The sequence below is a fragment of the Ursus maritimus genome, unplaced genomic scaffold, assembly GCF_017311325.1.
Source record: "Ursus maritimus isolate PB19 unplaced genomic scaffold, ASM1731132v1 scaffold_19, whole genome shotgun sequence".
Classification (NCBI taxonomy): domain Eukaryota; kingdom Metazoa; phylum Chordata; class Mammalia; order Carnivora; family Ursidae; genus Ursus; species Ursus maritimus.
Genome location: NW_024424341.1, coordinates 7,918,559 through 7,944,428, shown reverse-complemented (window position 1 = coordinate 7,944,428; position 25,870 = coordinate 7,918,559). Strand labels below are relative to the sequence as shown.

The following is a 25,870-nucleotide window of genomic DNA, read 5'->3' as shown; positions in this document are numbered from 1 at the left end:
CACCCCTGTGCATAACTGCTTCTTCCAGCCCAGCCTCACCCCTCTGTTGCCTTCCATGGGCTCCAGGCTCTTGTCTCTGAGCTGCAAGCTCTGTCCAGCAATGGTGGGACTCTCTCTGTGCACACCTCCTGGCTTCCCCTCCTCCTGGGCCTGCCTCAGACCTGCTCCATCCATGCTGCAGGATGGAGGGGTCAAGGGCGGCTCTGCTGGCCAAGTCCCCAGCCCCCGGCCCCCAACCCCCAGCTTGGCTGCCCGCCCAGGCAAGCGGCTGTCCCGGCCCGAGGCGAGTCTCAGGGGCTCTGCCATCCCCTCTCCTGCTGCCCAGATGGCAGCCGGTGTGCGTGGAGGAGCCCTGGCCTTCCCCCTGCCTCCCCCGACATCTGTCGTCTGCCACGGCAGGAAGCCCACCCCGGGGAGGCACCCGGCGGGAGGGGATTTCTGAAGTGCTCACCTCCCAGACACACAGCTGCCTCGGGGCCACCTCCTGTGTGTGCCCAGGGCCCGGGCTGCCTCGTGGACTCTTGCCACTGGGAAGCCAGGGCTGTGACCCACTCCATGATGGGCCTGAGGAAGGGGAAAGTCCCCACACACTTACACGCCTCTGGGGTGCACGAGAGTCTTGGAACACCCTGGCGCCCCTTCCCCCTCAGTCTTGGGAGCCCCCACCCATCTGCTGTCATCACACCCTGCGGGCTGGGCGGAGGCTGGCATCGAGGGACCTCGGCTGCCAGGTCTGCCGGCACAGACACAGGGGTCCCTGCGCGGGGATCTGAGGACCTCAATAAGAAAAGTAATTTGTGTTTATCGAGCCCCTTCTTGTACTAGACAATGTGTTAAGTTTATTTAATTCAACTCTCAGCTCTGCCACTTGCTAGCAGTGGGACCTAGGACGAGTCATTTAACGTTCCCAATGCCTCAGTTTCCTCTTCTGTAAAATGAAGGTAACAGTAGTGCCCGCCTTGCAGGCCTGTGCTACAGTCAGGAGCCTGATGCGGAAGGCATCTGGTAAATGACGATGACGATAATGGCGATGGCGATGGCGATGGCGTTCCCTGGACTAAGCATGGGCCAGGCCATGTTTTAAGCATTTTGCAAGTATTAACCCATTTGATCCTTCCAGCCACCCGGTAAGCTACACACTTTAATGATCCTCATTTTTTCAGAGGAGGAAATGAGGCCCAGAGAGGTTAAGTGACTTGTCCAATGTTGCACAGCCCCTAAGTGGCAGAGGTCAGCTCCACCGGCTCAAGCCCCCTCTAGTAGCTGCCAGTGATCTCCCAGTAGCCCCATATTTGGCCGGCTATGTCCGTGGTTGGGCGATCCCTACTTGTGAGTGGTGTGGGGGTGGCTGGGCTGGTGTCCCCAGAGTCTGGCCCCTGACGGCCGTGTCCGTGTGCAGTCTTTGTCCAGGCCAACAAGTTGCAGCAGCACATCTTTGCCGTGCACGGGCAGGAGGACAAGATCTACGACTGCTCGCAGTGCCCACAGAAGTTCTTCTTCCAGACCGAGCTGCAGGTGAGTGCCCTCGTCCGCCGCACACCCCTCCTGGTGCTCTGCAGGGCACCGTGGGCACCGAGGGTCTTGGGGGGAAGCCAGGATGGTGGGGTCTTGTACTTAGCCTCACCCCCACCCAAAAAGCAACAGGTGCTTGGTGTGGAGCCAGTGGCTGTCCTCGTGGAGGCTGGTGTGGGGGTGGCCTCGTGGCCTCTGTTGACCAGCACTCTCAGATGAGCCGACCCGGAGCAGCAGGGCCTGGTGAGGAGTCAGAAGGCTCTCGGTGGTGGTGTTTCCCGTCTCGGGGATCCCGTTTCTCCACCGATCTTAGGTGATGATGTTCAGTGGCGCTTTGGATTTGTGGCTGGTGGTCTGTGCAGCTTGCGTGGCTGAATCCTGGGGCTGTGTGCAGCCAGGCACTGGGTCTGGGGTCTTGGAGCCTCCAGCTCTGCCTGGGAAAGCCAGAAAAAGTGAGAGCAGTCGGGTTGGGCCCCAACTCAGAGGAAGGGGTGCCCACCCCGGGTCCTGAGGCAGACAGAGCCCTCAGGGGCAGCACAGAGGCCCTGGCCAGCTTCCTCAAATCCCCATGTGGCAGCTGCAGCAGCCGAGAGGGCCCTTGTGAGGGGACGCCGTGTTGTTCATCCCCCCAGGCCCCTACAGCCAGTCCTCTTGGTGCCTACCTGTTACTGGTTTCTGAGGACTCAGATCTGGGTCCAGGCGATGCTGCCTTTTACCTGCTGGCTTTTGCATGAAATTCTTGTAACGCTGGATTGGTCCCGTGTCCACCCAGCAATACCGTGCACGCACACGCGCACACACACACACACACACACACACACACACACACACACAGAATACCACACACAGCATAACACCGCACCCCAAAAAGAGGTATCACATGGACCTCCCCAGAAATATCACACATACACGCAGGCGTGCCTCGATCCCATACTCCGAGAATAACACCACTTTGCACAAACAGCACGAGGGAAGTGGCCAGTCATACACCAGCCCTTGAAGCTTCCGGGGCAGCGACACACATCTCCCTCTCTTGTGGTGGCTTGGCCAGATCCAGTCATGTGGCCGTGCCCAGTTTCCAAGGGGGCGAGGAAGGTCGTCCTGCCCTGTGCCCAGAAGGAAAGGAGAGCTGGCGTTTGTCACCGCCCCAAGCGCTGTGCACACCATGACCCACAGGGTCTGCCCGCACACCTGTGTGAGAGCCGACCCTGCACTCAGCAGTCGCGCCCTTCCTTGGGGATGGGGCTGAGGCCACAGGGGCAGGGCTGAGTCATAAGGTCACTGAGGGGCAGCAGTGGGGTGCCCCTCTTCTGGGGTCGAAGGAGTGCAGCCATAGCTGGGGCAGGGTAGACCATCTTCTCACCAGGCTGCAGCCCATGCACACAGCCCAGCCTGAGCCGTCACCACAGGAAATGAAAACAGGCCCCTGGGGGGCTCGGTGGGGACTCACCATCCGACGGTCGGGTCCCTTCCTGTGGGCTGGCCCCGTCTCAGGACGGGCAGGCAGAGCTGACTTCATCCTGTCACGCTGTAGGACAGAGTGAAGGACCTGACACTGCCCAGGGCCCACCTCTGTCCCTGTCTTGATGCACGAAGTGAGCTAAGCCCGGCTAGCTGCCCCTCTCGCAGCCGACCGAGGGACATGCGTGCTGGCACTGGCCGGCGGGCTGTCCAGGAAGCCTCCTCGCGCCTGAGCGGGCCGTGTGCCCTGCCGAGTGCAGTCCGGCCCCCCCATACCTTACCTCCCACCTGCCTTACCTGCCTGGCACCACTACCCGGGGGTAGACCCCAGGGCCCCAGACCACTGAAGCTTTTATAGCTCAACACACAGCCCTCTTTGAAACCCACTGGCTCCTATAAACTACAGTTTACTTTAACTTTGAACTCGCTCAGCCCTCTGGTCTTCCCACGTTGTCCTGGATGCCCAGGAAGGGATGCTCTCCTCCTTGGTTGGCCCGAAGGTTTTTCCCAGGGAACTCGCCCGGTCCTGCCCTGTGTGAGCTTTCTTGGTGTCACTGCGCCACAGGCCTGCCTCCTGACACGGAGGCCCAGGAAGCCGTGGTTTCAAGCCGGACCCACTTTGGCTGCCCTCGCCTGGGGCTGCAGACTGTCCCAGACATCAGAATGGTTCCTGTGAGCTGGTGGCTTCCCGGCTCATCCCTTCAACCTTTAAGGCAGGTCCTCAAATGCCGAGAACCTCACTAAATTATAGCCTTAATAAGTAACTATTTTCTGCAATTAATGATTTTAATTACAGACCATTTAAATGTGGAAGTGTCGTAGCAACGCCAGATCTATACAAATAATGGCTTTCCTTAAGTAACTTGAAGAGCAATCTTCTGGTCTTTGGAGAGGAGGGCTTTTCAGGCATGGGAGTTTTCATGGTCATTACGTAGAACCTGGGGCTGCCAGGCAGGTGTGTTATGTTCCAGGGGTGACCTGTGGGGGTTTGTGTGTACAGTGGGAGGCAGGGCCTTGCTGGAGCCTTGCCTGGCTCTCCTGGGTGTATGTCATTTGAGGTCCTGTGCGGAGACTCAGGGAAACTAGTGTTTGTAGGCACAAGTGACTCTGAGCCGAGAGGTCTTAAGGTATAGGGCTTAGGATTGTTCTCATTGTAGAACTGGAAATTCCTGCTGTGGCTATAGAGGTAACAGAGATGGGATTTGACCCTGGCAGGCTTGGTCTGTGTCCCAGTGATGTGTCTTCCTCCAAAAAGAATGTTCTCTTAGGATGCATTAACAGGAGCACTGTTGCCAGGATGAGGGAGGTGAAGTCCTGTCTGATTGAGTTCTCTGGCTCTGCCCAAAGACTGACACTGGTTTAGAGGACTTCAGACAGACTGCAGCACATTCGTATCAGAGTAAGTAGGAGCAAGAGAGGGGACTAGCTTTGCAATGCACTTGTTCAGAGCATGTACACGGAGGCGCACTATGTGCCAGGCACTAGATCTAGGAACTGACAAGAGTGTGCTGCATGAGACAGAGAAACACCCACAGGGCCTGCATTCGAGAGAGACTGATAGACAGTGTCCTGTCATGGTTACCACAAAGACAAGAAAACCAGGTGATAGGCTGGAGCCTGATGGGGATGAGGTTGGGTGTGAGTGTGGTCAGGGAGGGCCTTTCTGAGGAGGTGGCATTTGAGCTGAGACCTGGCTGGTGAGAAGGAGGGAGTGTGTGGAGGAGAGCTGTGTGTGCAAAGGCCCTGTGGCCGTGTGAGCTGGCTTTACTGCTGGGACGATAGAAGGCAACAGGCAGCTAAAGCCCAGCGAGTCAGGGAGGAGGGGTGTGGAGAGGGCTGGCAGGTGGAGACCAGGTTTGTAGGACAGCAAAGGAGTTTGGGTTTTATCCCCATTGTGCCGGGAATCCAAGTAGGGAAGAAATATTATCCGATTTCCACCCTGAATCAAAATGTAAGAAGTCTCGTCTTTGAAAGACACTGTGAAGAAAATGAAAAGCCACAGACGGGAAGAAAATATGTGCAAATCCCCTATTTGATAAAGGACTAGTATCCAGGACATATTAAAAAAAAAAAAAAACCCTCACAACTTAATAGCGAAGGGGAAAATCCACTGTAAAACAAGCGAAGCACTTCACCACTTCACCAAAGATGTGGGGACACTCAACATGATTGTAATTAGGGAAGCACAAATGGAAACCACAACGCAACACCACCGCACACCTACCCGCACGATCAAAACAGAAGCAGAAAGCCGGCCCTGCCGAGTGCTGGCCGGGGTGCGGAGGGGGCGGCTGGAACCCCCACAGTGGCTGGTGGAAGCTGGAAGTGTATGGCCACCCGGCAAAGTAGTTCATGAGCTCCTATCAAGTTAAACACACACTTGTCATTTGTCCGAGCGATCCTCCTGCGACATGTTTATCCCGGAGAACTAGAAACGCGCTCACACCAAAACCTCCATCCCCAACCGGACGCCCCTTAATTGCCCCTTATCTGGGAATGGATGGACAGGTGTGGTACATTCGTGCAGTGGCGCACTCCTTGGCAATAAGAAGCAGCCCCTGGTACACGCAGCCACTTGGATGAGTCCCAGGTGCCGAGTGAACGAAGCCAGATGCGAAAAGCTCCGTGCTATGTGGCTCTATTTACCTGGTGTTTTAGAAAAAGGCAAGACTATTGGAGTAGAAAAACCAATGGTTGTCGGGGGCTGGAGGTGGGGGAAGGGATTGGGGTAACCAAGCAAGGTTCGTGTGCATACACATGCACGCACATGTGTACACATACGCCCACGCATGCACGCCCGCCCAGGGAGCTCAGGCACCGTGCTAGGCTGTGGGGATCCAGCCTGACTCCAAGGAGCTTTCAAGGGACCATTCACCAGGAGAAGATGTGGGCAGATTGCTGTGGAGGTGTGGGGATGGTTGTCTTCAAGCATTTTAAGCTCTGTCCACTTGCTTCCCGTGGCCCCAAGACTTGTCGTAGTGGGCAAAAACTCAGGGCGTGCGTGTTGCCCTCTGACAGTCACGGCTCAGGCATCGCTCCCTGGGCTTAGCTCGAGCAGGATGGGGAATGGAGTTGTACTGACACAGGGCAGCTTTTGGTTGTCAAGAGCAGGGAGTGGTGTTGTTTCTGGGGGCCCCATTCTTAAGAATCTAGGGCCCCTTTCTCGAGGTAGTGACTCTCTGCCTTCTGCCTCTTTCTGGTTCCTACTGTGTTCTCTTCCTGCAGCCTGACTTTCTGGGCTCGTCTATACCAGGAAAAAGGTGGCCAGTGCTGCCGTGGCTTCTGTCATTTCTGCTGAGACGGACACACCGGGTATTTCAACAGGGGGGATCTAGTATGGGGATTTGGTTACGCAAGTAGCCAGACGGAACACCTGGCCAACCCCGAAATAGCGACTGCCACAAACAGCCCGCAGACGGCGGGTTCTAGATCCCTGAGACAGAATCTGATGGTTGAGCTCCGGTGGTTGCTGGTCAGCTGTCCACCCCTGCTCCACTGAACTGTGGCCCCGGATGGGGGAGGGGAACCCGGGCTGGGAGACCCCGCGAACGTCCACGGTGTGGAAAGAGTCACGACGGAAGGCAGGCAGGCAGGCAAGGTGGTGAAGTCCCTGTCGGCAGAGGTGTCTGGAGCGCTGCAGGGGGCAAGGCAGGGAGCACAGCCTTTGTGAAGCAGGGCTATGTTTGCAGCCCGGCTCCCTCATGTAGCAGCTCGAGGCCAGAGTTTTTCTATCCGCAGGACGGGAGTCCTAACAGTTCCCACCACATAGTTGTTGCCGGAGCCCTTGGCGCAGTGGCCGGCCCATAGGAAGGGCTTGGTAGAGGCTGCTGTTGTTGCTATTAGTGTTTACCACCAGTGTTTCATTATGATGACCATGGTTATTAGCGTATGAGCAGCATGAGTCACTCAAGGGTCAGACGACCTTGCAGGGCCCCCTCCACTAGTGCTTTGCTGTGATTTCCTGATTTGTGGCTTGGATGTGAACATAGTGAGATGCTGAGTCCCTCCATCTGTGGCCCCCAGCCACGTGTGAAGGCCACGGGCACGGGACACCCACGCTGGGGTGCAGGGAGGAGCTGGGTGTGCCGAGCCGTGAGAAGAGGTGGGAAGGCCACAGAGGCCATGGCTTCAAGTCCCCTTCCCACCTTTCGCTGCCTCTGGCCCAGGCTTTTCCTCTGCTCTGTTTCCCTGAGCCCTGCCCGTGGCTCATTGGAGGGCAGTATGCCGATTTGGTGGGGGGCCTGGGAAACAACTCTGTAATCCACAGACCCCGAACGTGTCAGGGCTGTTGGCCTTGCATTTCCAGCCTCGGGCCTCAGCAGATGAAGGCCTGGGGCCCTCTGGGCCCCTTGCCAGGGGTTAGCTGACCTGAGGGGAGGGGCCGGCTCAGCCACCCGGCCCAGCTGTCTCGGAATCCCTGCGGACGCCTCTGTGCCCACAGACACTGGGCAGGATGGCACGTCCTTCTTTCCTTCCTGAGGCTCACGATCTCCCGTTCTTCACTGTCGTTGAGGGAATGCGTGCAAGGAGTGTGCGAATTACCAGCCCTCCAGGGCTGGCCTCTGACAGGGTGGACGAGCTCCCCCATGAAATTGGACAAGAAATAGTTTGAGCAGTCACCTCCCCTGGGTGGCTCCCTCTGGGGGCCACGCTCTGACCGAAGCATTTTGCACGGATTGTCTCAGCCCAACCCCATGAAGTAGGTCCTTTTATGCTCATTTACAGATATGGAAACTGAGACTCCAAGAGCTTAAGTGGTGTGTCCAGGGTCACTAGCGAACAGAGCCACATGCAAAGCCGAATTGTCTCTGCCACCAAGGCAAACAGAAACCCTCCAAAGTTTAAATGAATTGCCATTTATATGAGCTAATAGATTTAAATGAGGCCTGCAGTGCTAAACTATAAAAAGCCTTCATGTCAGGGGACCCAGAAACTATTTTAGTAGTTGGGCCAAGCAGGTAACACAAGTGGCAGGAACAGGGGATGCGAAAGAACGTACTCGCAGGTGGGCCCCGGGCGGAGGCCTGCTGGGGCCCGTGCTGCGGTGCCAGATCGGAACGCAGCGCTTGCGAGGCTGGAGCTCGAGGCCCGGAGCCTGCAAACCGTGTGACAAGCAGGGGGGGCGAGTTCAGCTCCGGCTAGGCTTGGGCAGAGGAAGGATGAGGTCTGGTCGTGGAGACAGGGACCTCAGAAGACCTCACGCTTCCCGGCCACCTTCCCTCCTTATGGCAGCCTTGCCGGGGACTGTCACAGGGAGCCCTGAGCCCAAGGAAGGGTTTCTCCGAAGGGGGAGGTTCTGGCATTCTTCGGACCTGTGGGATGGGGCAGGGCTGGGCCGGGGGTGCAGTGGGTCCACCCTGCACCCTGGAATCTAGACTCCCTTATTGACAACACGAGGGGCCGCGGGAAGCGCTTCCCGAGCCAGGCCTGCAGCGGCAAAGCGGCCAGCCCTGCGTTGAGCGGGCGCGTTTAAAGGATTAGCTCACGCTGTTTGCTTGTGTGTGCGTAATCGTGCCGCTTCCAGCTAAATGATTACAATTGATTAAAAGCAGAGCTAGGTATTTTAACAAGCAACCTGGAGCCCTTCCAATGGGGTGAGCTGGGCCCTGCCAGGCTGAATCCTGGTACCCAGCCAGGGGGAGGTATCTGTGAGCCAGGGGCGTGGTCTGAGCTCCACTGGGACCCTTCCTTCTCAGCCCTTGAGAACATTAGGGTTGACTCTTCCCCTCATTCCATTTTCATTGAAGAATATTTACTTCGTACCTGTAATAGGCGGGCACCATCGCGGGGGCCCACGGCACGACTGTGAACAGGTCGACACGGTCCCTGTTCTCACCCAACTGTCATTCTCTGGGAAATATCACCGATAAGAGAGTAAATACATGAACTAGGTCATTTCAGACTATAGAATTTTGAGGACAGTAAAACACTGTATGGTGATGGAAAATGATGTGTGTGAGAGAGAGAGTGTGTGTGTGTGTGTGTGTGTGTCAGGGCAAGGGTAAGGGGACGTTGAGGATGAAGAATTGCATTGGGTGGTCAAGGAAGGCTGGCATTTCAACAGAGTTCTGAAGGTTGAAAAGGAGCCAGTGTGGGGAAGAGCTGGGGAACCTTCTGGGAAAGGGAATAGCCAATGCAAAGACTCAGAGGCATGGACAGATTTGGGGTGTCCAAGGTACAGAGGAAAAGGCAGTGGGGCTGGAGGTGGGTGAACACCTTGCTTCATTCATCCGGCCCATCATCTGGCTGATACTTCTGCTTGAAAGCCCTTCCTTTCTTCTCAGGCTTCAGGGCTCAGCTCAGGTAGTCCCTTCTCTGAGAAGCTCTCCCTGATTCTCCCTCCTTTAGCTTCTCTGGCCCTGGGTTTAACCCCTCGATCCCTTAGCCAGTGCAGATTGTAACAACTATGTCTACACCTGACTTCCCACCCACATGTGAGTTTTGGGCCAGTGAAGACTCTGCCTGCCATCCATCCATCCATCCATCCATCCATCCAATCATCCCCATATGTTTTACCATATTTCTTGAGCTTCTAGAAAGGAGGAAAATAAAGGAAAGAGAACACAAACAAGGAAGGGAGAGAAAGAGGGAGGGTTGCATTTGAGGCTCACAGATTCTAGGCACCCAGTTTTTAAGTTCCTGGTCCTTATAAGATGGGTAACGGAGGAGCCAGTTTCCTTGCCTGCGCGCTCCTGCCGTCAGACCCAGCCAGATAATTATAACTAATAATAATTAAAAATTAGAAGTGCTCTAGGCACATACTTAGCATTTGACTCTTCGGCTGAGTTTTCTGTGAGTAGGAGCATCTCCCTCCGTCCCACTTTAAAGACAGCCCAGTCCCTGCCACCCCACTGCTGCTGGGAGAGCCGGGCCGGCTGGCCTTGGCCTGGGCCGGCGACAGGGAGGTGCCTGTGGTTCTGGGGAGTGAGAACCCGTTGCTTGCTTGGAGTAGCCCCCAGTCTGTTCCATTATTTTCCATTTTAGAGAGTGGTCCTTCTCTGGCATCAGTTTCCTCATCCATAAAATGGGGTAAGACCCACTGCCTCAGGTGGGTGTGAAGATGGAGAGCCCATGCGTGAAAAGCACTTAGCATCGAAGGCTTCCTGCGGGTAAACCGCGGCACATTCCAGGGTGGGATCGCTTTGTGTGTCCTGCCTTCCCCACCAGGATGGGACAGCAGCGCCTCTCAGAGACGGGATTCTAGTTGGTGTGACAACATGGCGTGGCAGCGCCCAGCCCACTCTGTGGACCGGCAGCCTGGGAGCAGCTCTGTGACCTCGAGCAAATCACTGATGCTCGATGGGCCCCAGAAAATAGGGGGTCATGACAGCGTTGGGGAGAAGAAGGGCAGTGGGCCCTGCAGAGCCTCCAGCACCGGATGGAGGTCTGGTCAGCCCCAGCCTCTCCCAAAGGCGTCATCGCGACCGCAGTCTGGGTGCCCGTGGGCTTTCAGTCCAAGCCTTTGTTCGCTCATTCAGTCTGCCGTGCGTGGGTGTGCTCCGTGTAGCCCACAGGTGTTTACCGAGCACCTTCTCTGTGCCAGATGTGTGCGGGTGTTGGGGACGCACGGAGGCCCAGGTCCCTCAAATGTTGTGGGAGAGGGACGGTAAACAGATGAGGACAAACAGAATGAACGTTTATTGTATGCTTGTGGCATACCGTAGTGGAACATAGCATATCGTCCAGTTGTATGGTATAGTACACGTAACCCAACACGGCCACTGTGACGTCACAGGAGGCCCCGGGGGACCCGGGCCTTCCCCTTCCTCACTGGGTCTCCAGACGCCATCTGTGTCTCTCGATCTGTGGGGCGGGGCCTTCCCTGCTCACAGTAAAGTGCGTCACCAACATCATCATCTCGTCCCACTGCGACCGCTGCGGGCGGCTGTGAAGGGTCAGCATCTGGAGAAGACTGAGGGGTGGCCACAGATGGCTCCTTGTCCTCCTGAGCCCAGGGCACCCCAACATAGTAAAAATGAGACAGCGTTTCTGAGCGCTTACTGGGAACCTGACCGCCTCTCTTCACACATGTAGGCTTTCGAGACCTCATGGGCACCCCACGGGTGTGGCCTGCTAGGATGTCCATGTCATAGATGGGTAAACTGAGGCTCCCCAGGGTCACTCAGCCGCTAGAGTTGCAGAGTTGTGAACAGGCACCTGGCACTAACGCCTGTGTTCTTAGCTCTGAGGCCGAGGCACTTGGACTGTCAACCCCTTAGGAGCCAAGGCCATGCCTCTGGGTGCTCGGGACCTGGTGCTGGGGGCAAGCAGGTCCTCCCTCCCAGGAGAGTGACACAGCTTCAAGGCTTGTGACTGTCCCACTCTGGGCAGGCGGGTGAGCAGTGGCTACCAGGGTCACCGCAGAGAGGAGGGAGCAAGGGAGCCATGGGCCCTGGGAGGAGACTCTGCCTGGATGTGCCCAGATGCCCTCACGAGACCCGGGGCTCTGCCCGCTTGAGCAATGAAGTGTGTGGAGGCCCAGGTGGAGACTGGGGGGGCTCCCCCCAAGGCCCAGCTCCAGGCAGAGATGGCACTTGGAATCAGCCTCGGGCTGCCTGTCTGCCCATCAGAGCCTGTCATTCATGCCCTAGGGCGGGGGGCCAACCGACTTAAGAGAGGCACCATGCCATCACGACAGATGGGCACGGGGGAGCTGCCAGGAGCTGCCAGGAGCCTCCAGCCAGCGGCCATTGTGTGTGTCGGGAGCCCGGCCCCTTGCCGGCGCCGTCCCAGCCCGGACCAAATGCCTTCAGTTTCTCGGAAATAATGGTAATACTACATATCAGTGGGTGCCGGGTCGGTCCAAGGCCCCCAGAGGCTGACCCCGTCCAAAGCCCTGCCTCCCCGCCCCCCACCGACCTAGACAAAGAGGCAGTTGGACAGGAAAGACACCGGCCTTGAGGGCTGGAGGGGGTAAATCTCAGAGTTGCTTCTTGCTGTCACTGCAACCTTGGGCATGCGACCTCCCCTCTGAGACTCACCGTGCTCCCCTGGACGTTGGGCCACTGCTGTCTCTCCCGGAGGCTCCCTGTGGGAGTGCAGCCTAGCGTTTGTGAAACATGAACATAGTGCCCAGCCAGGGCGGGGTGGGGGGTGGCACTGGGGTGGAGTTGATGTGATGTTGCCGTTCCGCTGTCCCAGATGGGAGGCTCGCTATCATGCCATGCCGCACAGCTAGGAAGAGCGACCTCACCCCAGGATGGGAGAACACTAACAGAAACAAGCCCCCCGGCAACACGGGGAGCCCTTGGTATCGATTATCCTGATTGATCCTCAGGACAATCCTATGAAGCCCATGCTGTTATTCTCCCCATTTTGCAGATGGGAAGACCGAGGCGCAGCTAGGCAGTGGCAGAGATGGGACTCAAACCCAGACAGCCTGGTTGGCTGCAGAGCCCCAGCATCGAACCACTCCGCTAATAGCGTGGGCAGGCTTTTTTCTGTTGGCGAGCCCTTTCACGTGAAGCACGAGGCCTCCTTTGTCTCTCAGTGCAACCGTCTGTCATCCCAACTTGTTGGGAGCAGGGCTGGCTGCCTCCTGCAAGGGTGCCGGGTCTGGCATGGCTAGGGGGGGTGCCTTCCCCCCCGCCAGCCAAGAGACGAGAACCGGGTGCTCTTGGCGGAAGCCTGGATTGCACTCTTTGGTCGAGCAGGAACAATTACTAATGACATTTAGAAAGAAATTAATGATGAGAAATGCAAGTTGGCATTTCAGGAGCGCCAGTCAGCAGCCGTGCGTCCGCGCTCACAGGAGAGGCGAGGGGTGGGGGCCGGGCATGGAGGGGAGAGGGAGGAGATGGCAGAAATTAATTTTGCTGTGTCAATAATGAACATGGCCCCACTCGCTCTGCTTCTGGAGTTCAGACTAAATCAAACACGGACTGGCTGGGGCTGGTCCAGGGCTGCAGTGAGATTCCCCGTGTACTGGGATCTGAGCGGAGGCGGGTGACGGGTTTGGTTCGGTGTCTCCTTTCAGTGGCACCAGGGGGCAGAGGGGTGGGCAGGGAACAGCAAGAGGGGAGGAAGCAGCCTGAAGACTGGGCCATTTGGGCGCAAATCTAAGCACCGCCTCTGCCCATTTGCATGACACATCGAGCTGCTTCTCTTTTCGCCGGCTCAGTTGCTTTAGCTGTAAAATGGGGATAATGGGGAGATGTAAAGATAATGTATGAAGAACCACCAGCCCAGTTTGAGCACGTAGTAGGAGCTCAGTGTATTGTTAGGTATTGCCACATCGCACTGATACACAACTTCTCATTGTAACATCTCGTAAGCAGCAATAGCTCGCGTGTGTTATACTTTAATTGGTCATTTCTTTTATTCACCATGATACATCAAATATTGGAACATCTTATATTCTTTGGGTCTTGGATAAAATATAGCACTGATAGGAGGTATGGTGGAAGGTGAGGGGGACCCAAGATGCTGAAATTGTCTGGGGCAGGGATTGGGGTTCCCTGGGGGTTATAGGAGTGTCCCGATTCTTTCCCTCCCATCACGTGCTCCAGAATGATGGAGAAGGACCCCCCACCAGTCTCCTCTCACGTCCAAGGGAGGAAATACACACAAGCAAAAGTTGTTATCATAGTAACATTGAACATTTTTGCCGGGTGGAGGATGAAGACTTACAGCCCATGGCCAGGGATATTGGAATCTTTACACGGCGATCTGTGGTTCAAAATGGAGATTTCCTATAATTCTAGTGGCTAACGTATAGTGCTTATTGTCAGACAGTGTTCTCAGCACTTTGAAACATTCGAAATATTTATCCTCATAATGCCTCTATTATTGAAGTAAGGAAACTGAGGCACGGAGAGGCTATCTGCCTAGGCCACAGAGCTGGTCAACGCTGGACCCAGGCACCTGGCCCCAGATTCTGTCCTCTTTACCACCACACTAAATGGCGGGAGTTCTTGATTTTTCTGCAGACCAGCCCTAGAAATCCCTGGACCATACTTCCGTGTGGCAGCATTGAGCACAAGGATGTGCTCCCCAGTCCCGCACAACCCCAGCTGGTCTGCCCCACCTGGGCTCTGAGTCTCAGGCCTCCGGCGCAGCATGTCCTGTTTACAAATATTATCCCATTGGCGCCTCAACAGCCTGGGGCCGCTAGAAGCGCCCTTTACTCTCGCCATTTTGCAGACCAGAAAGCTGAGGCTGGGAAAGGTCAATAAGGTAAGGACACTTGCAGGGAGAAGAGGGCCCCGGGGGGAAGTGGGGAGTGTAGTCCACCCACACAGTTTGTGTGTTTGAGCAGGGGAGGCAAGCGTGGCTCAGCGACTGGTCCCCCCGCCCCCACCCTGAAGCCAGACCTGGCTGCACGGTCCATCGGCTGCATCCCTGACCCGGGGCATCGCCTTGGTCCCCCCCCCCCCGTCCTTCCTTCTGAAGGTGCCACATCAACAGTGTGGGGTCGTCCATGCTTTCGAGTCGACAGTGATGGCAGAAGCTCGTGGTTGGTATTCGTTACGACAGCATTGAATGTCTGCAGATCACTGCACATGTTGTGAAAACTTTTACACGTGATATCGAATTCGGAGCTCATAGCAAGGCTATGAGGTAGGCATTATTCATCCCACTTTTCAGGCGAGGAAACAGGAAGGTAGAGAAGCGGAGTGACTTGTCTAGGGTCTCAGGTACAGTAAGTGACTGAAGTAGGATTTAGACTTCAAAGCCCATTGTCTTTCCAGCAACCCTTCCACCCTCGTACCTACTTATGTATTCATGCTCTCCTTTCTTCTACCAGTCATCCGTCCATCTGCTACCCAGCTACTCATCTGTACATTCGTCTGTCCGTCCATCCATCTGTCCATCCATCCGTCATCTACCCATCCACCCATCCATCCACCCACCAGTCTTCCATCCATCTTCCAACCACCCACCCACCCACCCATCCATCCTTTCATTCATTCTGCCAGCCAGCCAGGCAGCTAGCTACACGTCCATTAGGATCGAGTACCAAGAAAGTGCTAGAAACTACACTGCTTTCATGTCCCCTTCCTCATATATTCTTAATTCCATGCTTACCTACTACCTACCCCTCCCTCCACCCTAAAACTGCATATGAACACACACACACACACACACACACACACACACCCTTCTGGTGAATTGAGAGGGATGGGACAGACTGGGGATATAGATGATTCTTGGTTTGCCTTCTGGAAACCAGCGAGTTCTGCCTGGTGGGGGGAGGGAAGGTATACAGCAGACCCATGTGGTCCTGGTGGGGCAGGTGTGTGGGCAGTGATGATGCGCCCACAGTTTGGTTGGAAGCTGAGTGCAGATGAGAAGGGCGGACAAGGCATTGCAGGCCGGGCCCCAGTGTTCTTCAGCCCCATCAGTGGGACCGGCTCCTGAGGAATGGGCAGCCCCTCCATTCTGGGTGGCAGGGATCACATTTGCCCTTTGCTTTGTGCCAGCCTGGACTTCTTCGAGCGGGCAAAGGTATACACCCACATGTTTCCGCAAGAACTGTCGCAGTCATTAAATACAATCCGTCTCAGCTGCAGTTTTGATCGCTGGGGCATGCACACAATTCATCACAGCAAATTAGGTCCACCTTCAGAACCCCGGCCCTGCAGCCTGGGGGGTCCGTCAGTGAGGGGCGCTGGGCCATGTGGGCTCCAGAAGCCATTTTGGGGGGGTGGTGATGGGCCACGTTTTCTGAGGGGGCCCTCAGAATATCTGCCAGAACAGCTGTCCATCCACGGAGGTTAATTTTCTAGACATTTCGATGATGCGGGAAAGTTTCCCTTTTAGCGAAAATTTGGAGGAAAGTAGAAATGGAGATGATCAAAGTCCTAAAGTATCATTTCTAAAAACCTAAAAGCACTGGGTCAGTTTAGGGACCTGAACATATGTGTTCTGTATAATTCGTGACCGTGTGACCTAGATTTTCCAGGACAGCTTTGATTTCAAGTATTCTGTCACCGCTATTGGCTACTTGTCCTGATTTTTGGCCTGTGAAATATGATGACTATATGTAGAGCTGGGTTTTCTCATCCAATTTTAATGAATAAAAATTTCAAGTTGTACAGGCCTGGAAAGATTTCAGAAACATTCAAGGGAACAAGTGTCTCCCACTTTTTTTTCCCCCCCAACATGGCAAAATATTTAATGCCCGTCGGCGTGACTCACACTCACCTTCCCATCTCCCCAAGCACAGAGCAGGGGAAAACTTCCGTCCAGCAAGGTTTGAAAGCCGTCAAAGCTTCAGTTCTCTTGACATGATTTCAGAGGAGGCCTCAGGCCCCTGCGCTCAGAGCCCCCGGTGGTGCCGTCTCCTGAGGCTGTCTGTCCTAACGGGGCCGGGCCCTGGAAGCCGTGCAGGGGACCGTGGCACAGGCTCGGTCACTGCCGGGGAAGCCTGGTACAGCACGCAAGCAGAGAAGCTCTTGCAGCCAGTGCCAGCCAGTGCTTGGCAGGCGACGTGTCGCCTGGATGCTGCCGCAGCGTCCAGCCCCCACCGTCCAGCTGAAGCCCCCAAAGGCCGCGTCTCGCTACTGCAGTCTGTACAACTTCCAGCCTCCGAGCCTGGAGCCCTGACGGCAACTCGGCAACTGGCAACTCATGAGAGCAACAGCTCAGGATGGGCCTTGCCCCTGTCTGTACCGTGTGACCTCTCTCCTGCCCGCCTGCCCACCCGCCCACCGAGCCTGTAGGATCCCAACCAGTTGTGTTTTTTTTTAATCGTGGTAACATACGCATAGGAAAAGTTGCGAACTTGACCATTTTCAAGCGAGCACGTGTGCGGCTCTCAGTCCCTTCGCCTTGTTAGGTCACCATCCGCAGCGTCCGGGAAAGTTCTGCAGAGCCACAACTCTGTCCCACTGAGCGCTTAGCTCCCCCATCCCCCTTCCCCTCAGCTCCTGGAAACCACCAGTCTACTTTCTGTCTCTCCGGATTTGACTACTCTAGGAACCTCACAGAAGTGGAATTATACAGTATTAGTCCTTCTGTGACTGGCTCGCTGCACTTAGCATAATGTCTTCAAAGGATCTCTCCGCTTTTAAGAAAAAAGCGTGACATGCCCTGGGCAGGGCGGGGCAGGGGACGTGGAGGAGGGGGCAGCTCTGTTTCTTCTTCTCTCCCTGACCCTGTCAGTGGAGGCTTTGCTTTGCCACCGTTGCTCGCTGGCTGTCATCTCAGAAACGCTCGCGGAGTTTTTAGCAAGCGCAGGCTCTGAGCCGACACGGGGGGATCGGCAGAGAACTGAGAGATGGGGTCCCTGCCTGCCGCGCACGGCCTGGTGAGGGCATTACCGTGGCCGGGAGACAGCCGGGACCTTGCAGGTTGAGGAAAGTGCTAGAAGGATGGCTATGCAGGTGCAGAGCTGCACCGTGATGGGTGGTCCCTGGTTGAGAAGGCAGGAGGGCCTTTCTGAGGGGACAGAGATCAGATGGGAGGGGCCTGGAAATGGGGGGAGCGTGCTGGGCAGCAAGAATGGCCCTGAGAGGCTGAGAGAGTGTCTGGCCCATTTGGGGAGCTGGAAGAAGGAGGTGTGTGGAGCTCTGGCAGGGCTGTGGCCAGGGTCTAGAGTTCTAGGTGTGGTGGGGACCCTCTAGGAGATTAAGCAGAACTCTCCCCCGTCCCTGCCCATTGAGAAGAGAACCCGGGCCGTGCCTCTCGTGGGCACTTTAGTTTCTCAACTCATTGCCAGGGAGAGGGAGCCCTGGAGGGAACCTGGGTCATAGGCAGGTGGGGGCTTCCAGAAGGGTCCTGGTGGTGGTGCGAGTGTGGACAGGTCCGTTGCACACCGAGGGAGACGAAATGCCAAAAATAACAAGCAGCCCCTGAACCACTTTGTAACACGTTGGCAGTGTAAGGTCGGGGTGTGTGTGCGTGTGTCTGTGAATGTGTGTGTACGGGTATGTGCCTGGGTGTGTGGGGTATCCGTGAGTGTGTGTGTGTGCATGTGATTGTGGGGTATCCGTGAGTGAGTGAGTCTGTACATGGGATATCCATGAGTGTTTGCATTGTGTATGTATGTGTGATTGTGAGTTATCCGTGAGTGTGTGTAGGTGTGTGCATGTGAGTATGGGGTATCTGTGAGTGTGTGTGTGTGACTGTGAAGTGTCTGTGCGTGTGTATGTGTGTGCAAGTGTGGGAAGTAAGAGGAGCTCTGTGTACCATGCTGCGGTCACAAGCACCCCAAGGGCCAGTCCCCCCACAATGCCTGAGAGAGCATCGGTGGGTGATGGGTAGGAGGGTTCCTTAGTTCTTCGGGAGAAAGGAAGGCATGAAGGGATAATTATCTAGACTCTTCAGTGGGTGGCTATGGCACACTTGGGCTGGTCTCTCGGAGTGATTGAGGGAGGGCTGCCTGGTCCCTCTCTCCAAGCTGGCCATTTTCGGGCTCCTTTGTGGCTCTGGGGAGGGTGATTTCCCTGGTTCCCTAGCACCTGGCTCACCGGGAAACATTCCGCTGCATGTGGGGACACACCCCGGGCATGCAGGACAGGAGGGCCTCAATTCATCTGCTACTCTCCTTCCTCTTCTTCGGAATGTAACCGTGTAAGGCCCCTGAGCCCTATCCTAGGGTGAGGACCCTAAATGATGGTGTCATGTCACTATCCGTACCTCCACTTCTGCCCTGGGAGTCAGCCTGGCCAGCGTGCTGGAAGATGTTTGAGGCATCTTGAGGTCCTCACAAACTACGAGAGGCCTTCAGCTGCCAGCCTGTGGGCAGATCCAGCCTGCAAACATTTTTTGATCGGCCTCCCTAGTGCTCTAAACATCGAGACACTGTCTATTTTTTTAAGAGAGGGAGGGGGAGGGGCAGAGGGAGAGGGAGAGAGAGAAAATCTCAAGCTGACTCCACACTCAGCACGGAGCCTCATGCAGGGCTCGATCCCGTGACCCTAAGACTCCATGACCTGAGCCAAAATCAAGAGTTGAAAGCTTCACCAACTGAGCCACCCAGGCTTTATATCTATATCTATTTTTTAAATCTAGTTTTTTAGCCCCTTTCCAATAAGGCTCGGGTTCTTGGGATGACACAGTCCCCACCACACCTTACTGCCTTGCGCCTGGCCTGGGCCGCCCGTGCTTGCCACGTGGACTCGGCCGCTCCAGGCCCCTGCGCAGCAGGCCTGTGTCCGGGCTGGCTGCACATGGCTGGAGGAGCCCTGCCCACCGCAGCTGGGTCTCCTGGATGTCAGCGGCTCTTTTTCCGTATGGCGACATTTGCTGTGAGTTTGGGATGCCTCAGTCTTCCCAAAATGTTCTGTGTGCGGTCTTTGCTTCATAGATGCGCTTTGAGGTGGGAGAAAGAGCCCTCTCTGGTCTGGGAACCTGTCGGCCCAGAGCCATTTCAGTGGAGTCTCAGAATACCTGGTGGGTCTCTCCTCAGGCTTCGAGGCGGTACACACGCCGGATTCCTGCCCACCGTCATATCTGTTAGGGGTCTGACTCGGGCTCTTGGAGGGCATATTGTAATTCGTATTTGAGATGAACGGTACCCCAGGGGCCTGGTTCTGGGCAGGTGCTTGGCTGATGTGGTTGGAATGGACGAAGGAACCAAGCTCCAGAGACCAGGGCCAGAATCCTTGATTCTCAGTCCTTAGTCCCGAATCTGCTAGGTACGCCGACCCAGAGGGGCCCAGCCACTGGGGACCCCTGCCTCCCTTTGGAGAAATGGCAACAGCGGTGGCAGCAAATTAATGCAGGACTCAGGGTCAGGGTGGCCTCTGTGGCCGAGGTGGGGCACATCTCTAAGCAGCCCTGATGTGACACCAGCCACGAAACTCCCATCTTCTTTATTGCGACCGCGACCTGAGGTCGCCTGGTTGCTGGCCTGGGATGTTCCACACCCGGAAAGCAACTGGGCGCATTTGCATTCTGAAGTGTGCACCCCGCCCCCCCAAGTCTACTGTCCCTCCAGACAGGTATTATTCCTTTCCCTCTTTTGTTGGGTGACTCCGAATGGGAGCCTGTTTGCAGCCTGGGCTCCTAGTAGCAGCTGCGGCTTCCCTTCTTATACTCTATTCTCTGGTGGGTTTTATTTCCAAAGCACACAGTACAAAACCTGCCCCTTTGGGAATTCGTTGGGCTTTTTTTTTTTTTTCCCACAACAACATTTTCTCTCCATTTTCCCTCGAAGGAAGATGTTTTCGCACTCATGGAACTGGTCGTTGGCCAGGCCACCAGCTGGGGTCTTTTGTGTTCTGGGTGCCTCAAAGCACTGGCGAGACAGGTGTTGGAGAGGGGCTCCAGAAACCCAGGGGTCAGCCCCTCTGGGGACATCTCCAACAGAAGCAGTCTGGGTCCTCCAGCTCCTCCTCACGTGGCCCCGGGGGACTTCTAGGGCACCGAGTCGGCTCCTGCTCTTGGTTCTGCAAGAAAGTAGCGAATCCCCCCAAAGCCAACCCTGCTGCTCCCTGGAAGTTGGAATCTCCCTGCAGGCCAGGAGTTCCGGATGAATGGAGGCTCTCACCCGAGAGACAGACTTCCCCGGCTAAGCGGGTGCGACGCTCGCTTCCCACTGCTCTGGAGTGGCAGACGACAGCCTGTCTCGCTGTCTGGGAGACGGGACTGGGGAAGCCTCGCACACACCCCGGAGTGTGGAGAGAGGACGTTCCAGGGCTGTGTCCTGGGCCAGTGGGTGACTAGCTTCACCCAGGACCCCGGTGCCAAGGAGGGGTGTCACTTCACATGGCAATGCTTTCCGTGCCGTCTGTGTCCATGCTGGCTTACTGGGTGGGGGCCATGGGGGGGTGCGGGGCACATACACGTCACCGCCTGGGCCCCCGGGGGAGCGGCTGCATCACCGGGCAGGCATTTAGAGGGAACCTTGGCCATCACTCACTCCTAATTTTAACGACGTGCATTAGCTAAATTGTGTTCTGAGTATTCCTTCAGTGCTGTTTATGGCGTGCTCTCGAGTGCGCTCGCTCACCGTTTGTCAGAAGTGCAAACTAGCGAACATACGAGCCTTTAAGACAGGCCATCTGTTCGTCTTAGACCTTTGGACGATTGTCAAACGCTTCTAAAAATAAGTGCTCACTAGCAGAGAGGGGCTGCCCAGGTGATCCACAGCAGAGAGGGAAGCGGGGCTGCCTGCGTCTGTACCCTCCCCAAAGGGAAATGTATAACTTGAGTGTTGGGGGGCAAAAGGGAGGCGGAACGCAGGAAGGGAGCCGAGGGAGGTGGGGAGCATGGAGGCCCTGCTGGTACACCTTTTTGGCTGGAAGTGAGAGCGTCTCCCCGTTCCTTGCCTTTCGTGTAACTCCACAGCTCAAATACCTTCGATGGCTCCCCATGGCCCAGATTTAAGGGCGAGCTGCCTCGTCTCACATCACGGAGTCTCATCAATAAGGCCCCCACCTTCCTTTCCAGGCTTGTCTCCATGGCACATACCCTGTGCTTCTGCCAAGCTGAATTATTCATTGTTCCCTCAGCATATGCTGTGCTTTCCACATTTCACAAGCACAACGGCGCCGTGGGTAAGAGCGCACTCTACACACAGACTGCATGGGTGCGGAGCTGGCACGGCCGTCAGTCGCTGCAGGGCCTCAGCGCTCTCCGTTTGCATGCCTTAGTTTTCTCATCTGTAAAATAGGGATAATCATCGTACTTAACCCCCAGGGTTGTTGTGAGGTTTCAATGAGTTAATATAATTTAGGGTTGAGAATAGTGCCTGGCACACTGAGCATAGGATAAATGTTAGCTGTGATCATTATCAGTACCATTGTCACCTCCATGCCATTCGCCTGGGGGGGGGGGTGTCATCCTCTTGGAGAACTGTCTCTGTGCTCATGTGAACACGCACGCACGTGTGCATGCACACACACCCCCGTGCAAACCCTAACCAAGCCATCCTCGAAGGGCAGCTAGAAGGCCAGCTTTTTCCTTAAGCACCTGCCAGTCAAAAGTCCTCTCTCCATAGTCCCTTTTTGTGAAATGTCACCCCCTCCTTTGGCCACGAGCTTGTAAATGGCCAGGCTGGGCCCTATTCTCTCTCTGTCTGATGCCCACTGCCGTGCATAGGGCCAGGCTCCGTGTTTGTTAAATGACCAGCAACAGAATCCCACTTAGCTGGAACACGGCTGCAGTGTTAGCCTGAAGCGTCTACCTTTTCCCCTGGAAGCAGAGGGAACATCTTCCTGTGGTTAAGGCAGGTTCTTGGACTTGGTCCCTGCTCCTGGAGACAGCTCTTTGTAAAGCCAGCCTCGTGAGAGCAGCCACGGCTGCAGCCCACCCAGGAATGGCTCAGTGGTGGGCAGTGGGGATAAAGGGCATTGACTGCAGCCTCTTTCCCCACCTCGAACCAGAGGGAGGTGATGTGGGGTGAAAGTGAAGTCAAGTGGGTTCTGCAGGGGAGGGCGGGTGGACTGTTCTGGGGGGGGGGTTCTAAGTGTTCCTGCACCCTTAATGTGCCAGGGATGCGAGGGCCAAGCCCTGGGACCAGTCTTTGTCTGGTGCCCCTTGAGAGTGAGGGTCTCCCCATGGAACTGTGAGCTCCTCAAGAGAGGGCTGGAGCCTTGAACTCTGCATGGCAGTGCCCAGCTGGGACCCGACACGCGGGGACTCCGTGAACAGCTGTGGAAGGTATGAGTGAATGAGCGGGTGAATACACGGATGAGTGCACGCCTCCCTCCCCCACAGAGTCTCCATGCACCTCCCCTCCTCACCAGATACCCCACTCTGTCCCCTGGGGGGCAGGGAGAGCAGTGAATTGTGGGTACGGAGGCTGTAGCCAGGGGCTCGTGGGGAGGGGACAACATCTGGAGCGCTCCTGAGATCTTGCCGACCCTTGGAGGAGGAGCTGGGAGAGAGGCACAACGTTCAGACCTTCAGCCCTCCGGTGGCTCCCACTGCAAGCCCTGAACCGTGTATGGTGCCAGGGGGGCCCGGGATCTACGGAGGGGACAAACAGCCCTTCGTCAGAGAGCTCCCTGTCTGCTCAAGCAGGCGCTCAGGGACACCGTTCGTGGAGCACTTTGTCTTGGCCAGGCCGGGGAGGAGTCCTTGCACATTATTTTGTGAGTCCTCAGGGCCTCTGAGGAAGAGGGCTCTGTTATGACCACCCCTCCCCCCAACCCCCAGAGGTCAAGGATCTTGCCCCAGGCCACATGGCTATTTAGTGACAGAGTCAGCATTCAAACCCAGGACTCCACTCTCAGCCCACCGAGGCTTGCTGCCTCCTTGTGATCGCCCCGGGCCGTGGTGACCAGGCTCAGGGCCAGGTGAGGTGCTAGGACTTTCCGGGCAGTTTGTCCCCAAGGAGCTGGAGTGCGGGAGGGGCAGGTAAGAGTGCGATCCAGGAGTGACGCGCAGCGCAGACACCCTCTCCATCTGGGTCTGTGCACGTCGGGGTGTGCGGAGAAGTCTTCTGTTCCCACAGACCGTATTTGCCAGGCCGGCAGGTGGCCAGCACCTCTGGTCTCCCCGACTTGACACTGCGCTGGCTGGTGTCAAAGGGAGACCAAGCAGGGTCCCAGACTAAGGGACGGAAAACAAAGCCAGGACCTTGAGGAGAAACCCCTATTGCGGACGAGGGAGGGCGCACTAGTATACACGTGGGTGCGTGATGGTGGTGAGGCACAGGTGGGGTTGAGCCAGGGATGCCTCCTGGTTTGGGTGACACCAGAATGGGACCAGGCCAGAACCTCTGGCCCATTCGGGCATGTGTTGGTGCTTTGGGAGGAAGGTCCAGCAACAGGCTCCCTGCACCTCGTATGTTCCCTCTGTGCCCAACGCACACCCTGGCTTGGGCTCTGGATTGGGGTCATGTTGCTGCTGCATGCCCGGGGACAAGCACCAAGCACGGTGGCTGTCACCCAGCAGGGATTCGGCGAAGGTTTGTTGAATGAACGAACGGTCATGTAACTGAACACAGACCTGTAACAAAGGGCTCCGTGGCCTGAGCGCTCTGCCGACCACTGACAGCTCGCATGGGGAGAGGTCTCAGCGGGACCTCCAGCACCCCGTCGCCCTTCACTAACTTGTGTCCCAGGGGCAGGTGGCCCAGTGCGCCAGGCCCGGGCCCCCGACACAGGTCCTAGCAGAAACCTCTCGCCACAAGAGCCGCGTGCACTCTGCCGAGCGAGTGCTTCTCAGCCGCAAACCAGTGCCCCCCATCCCCTCCCTCCCTTTCCCCCGTTTTATTTTTCTCACCTGCTTCTCGGCCCACACCTGCGTCTCCCTGGCAGGCGGAGAGGCCCTTGTGGATGCCAGGCCTCCCCTCTGGGCGCCTTCCAGGTCTTCCTGGCTCCCACCCCCACCCCAGCCCCGGCCTTTATGGTGCTGGGAAGTGTTGATCTGCAGGGTTGAGTATCTTTAAAATATGATTTTCTTCCTTCGCCGAAGGGGCTAAATATAGCACTGGCATAAATAGAGAAATAGACACTAAGCCAGATGCCCTTGTGAGAGCCGTGCGGGTGGACGGGGCTCTTGAAGACGGCTGGACGAAGCCCCCCTGCCCCCCGCCCCTCGAACCACAGCTCGGAGCCGCGGGGTAGGAGCCGCGGGTCTTGGGGTTTATTCAGCTGTGCCGATCGGCAGAGGCTCTGCCTGGAGCCGCTTGGCGCACAGGTGTGTAGGGTGATTGGTGAGTCCTGGTGACGGGTCCCCGCCACCCCCTCTGCCCTTCCAGCGACTGTGCCCTCAGCCTATGGAGGAGCTGATGCCCTCCCCGGCTGAACACCTGGCCTCCTCGGCACCCCCGCCTCGCACGCACTTATTGGGTGGCGTGGACCGTTCTCTCTCGCTGAGCCGCCATCTGCACAAACGTTTGGGTGTCTGTGTGTCTTGAGTTCCCCCCGTCTCCCCATCGGGCCCCTTGAGAGGGGTGGGCCCAGCTGGAGTCTTCCCCTACCCCGCACTGTGCCCGGCCCAGAGCAGAGCATCCAGCAGGTAGCTAATAACGCAGTGCCGAACGAATTCTGGTGCCCGGCCCCCTCGGGGCATCAAGTTTCGACATTTCCATCTGCTGTGACATCCTGGGCTTTTGTTCTTGTAGAACTTCAGGGAAGGAAGTTTTACCCTTCTGTCTTGAGAACTCTCTTTGGGGAAGTTCTTTCTCGGGTCTAACTGAAGAACTACCTGCTACTGCTCCCTAAGAGGAAAGGCCCACTGTGGTTTTCACCTGAGAAGGGGCGTTTATTCTCCTATTTTCCTGACCAGTGGTCCTAAGCAGAGGTTCCCGCCTCCTGGGTTTCTGTGCCAGCAGCCCGTGGCTGAGCCAGCGTGGACCACGTGTGTTATACTGGCCCTGTTCTTGGCATCCCGGCGAGAAGCCATTCCATTATCCAGAGATCCCTGGATACCCGCCTCTCCCCAGGTTGGTGGTGGGTGGTCCTCGAGGGTTTGCAGAGACCGAGTACCGTCTCTGGCTTTCTGCTGCTTATGGAACGGTCGCACTCAGGGGCAGCCAGGGCCTCCACCGTCCGGTCTGCCATGTGACCTCTGGGGCATCACCCCGCTGGTGCCCACATTTCCAGGCTCAGTCGAGCCTCCATTCCTTCGTCTGTGCTGTGCCTTCCGCTCAGAACGTCCTCTCCCCTTTCCACACATCCTACCCATACACTGAGTGGTTTATTTATTCTTCCGTTGAGTCATTAAAAAATATTTACGTGGTGTCCACTTTGTGCCAGGAACCATCATTTGAGGACAGAAAAAGAACTGTATGTTTATCCTCCTAACCTCCCTCCTCCCCATCCTCCTCCCCACTCCCCCCTACATAAAGACGGACCTGACCACGCTCAGATAGCACTGGCCACGTGGCCCTGTTAATTGGCCGGCTGTTGGCAGGGTGGCAGAGTGAGACCCCCGGTTGTTCCTGGGCATCGTGTGCCCAGCCCCGGGCCAAGCGCTGTGGGGCCGAGAAGGGAGGGGATGCCCTCCTGTCTGCAGCTCAGCAGACGACGCTAGTCTTGTACTGGGGAGGCACATA

The 25,870-nt window shown here is 56.5% G+C and overlaps 1 protein-coding gene across 2 annotated transcripts in view; it reads left to right on the top strand.

Moving 5' to 3' along the window:
* ZNF423 (zinc finger protein 423) overlaps positions 1–25,870 on the top strand; it is a 137,718-nt gene that overhangs the window by 109,116 nt on the left and 2,732 nt on the right. For both annotated transcript variants that reach the window (XM_040633268.1, XM_040633267.1), the window contains one exon: positions 1,400–1,515. In XM_040633268.1, the coding sequence (XP_040489202.1) occupies positions 1,400–1,515 (116 nt within the window). The remainder of the gene's footprint in view (positions 1–1,399; positions 1,516–25,870) is intronic.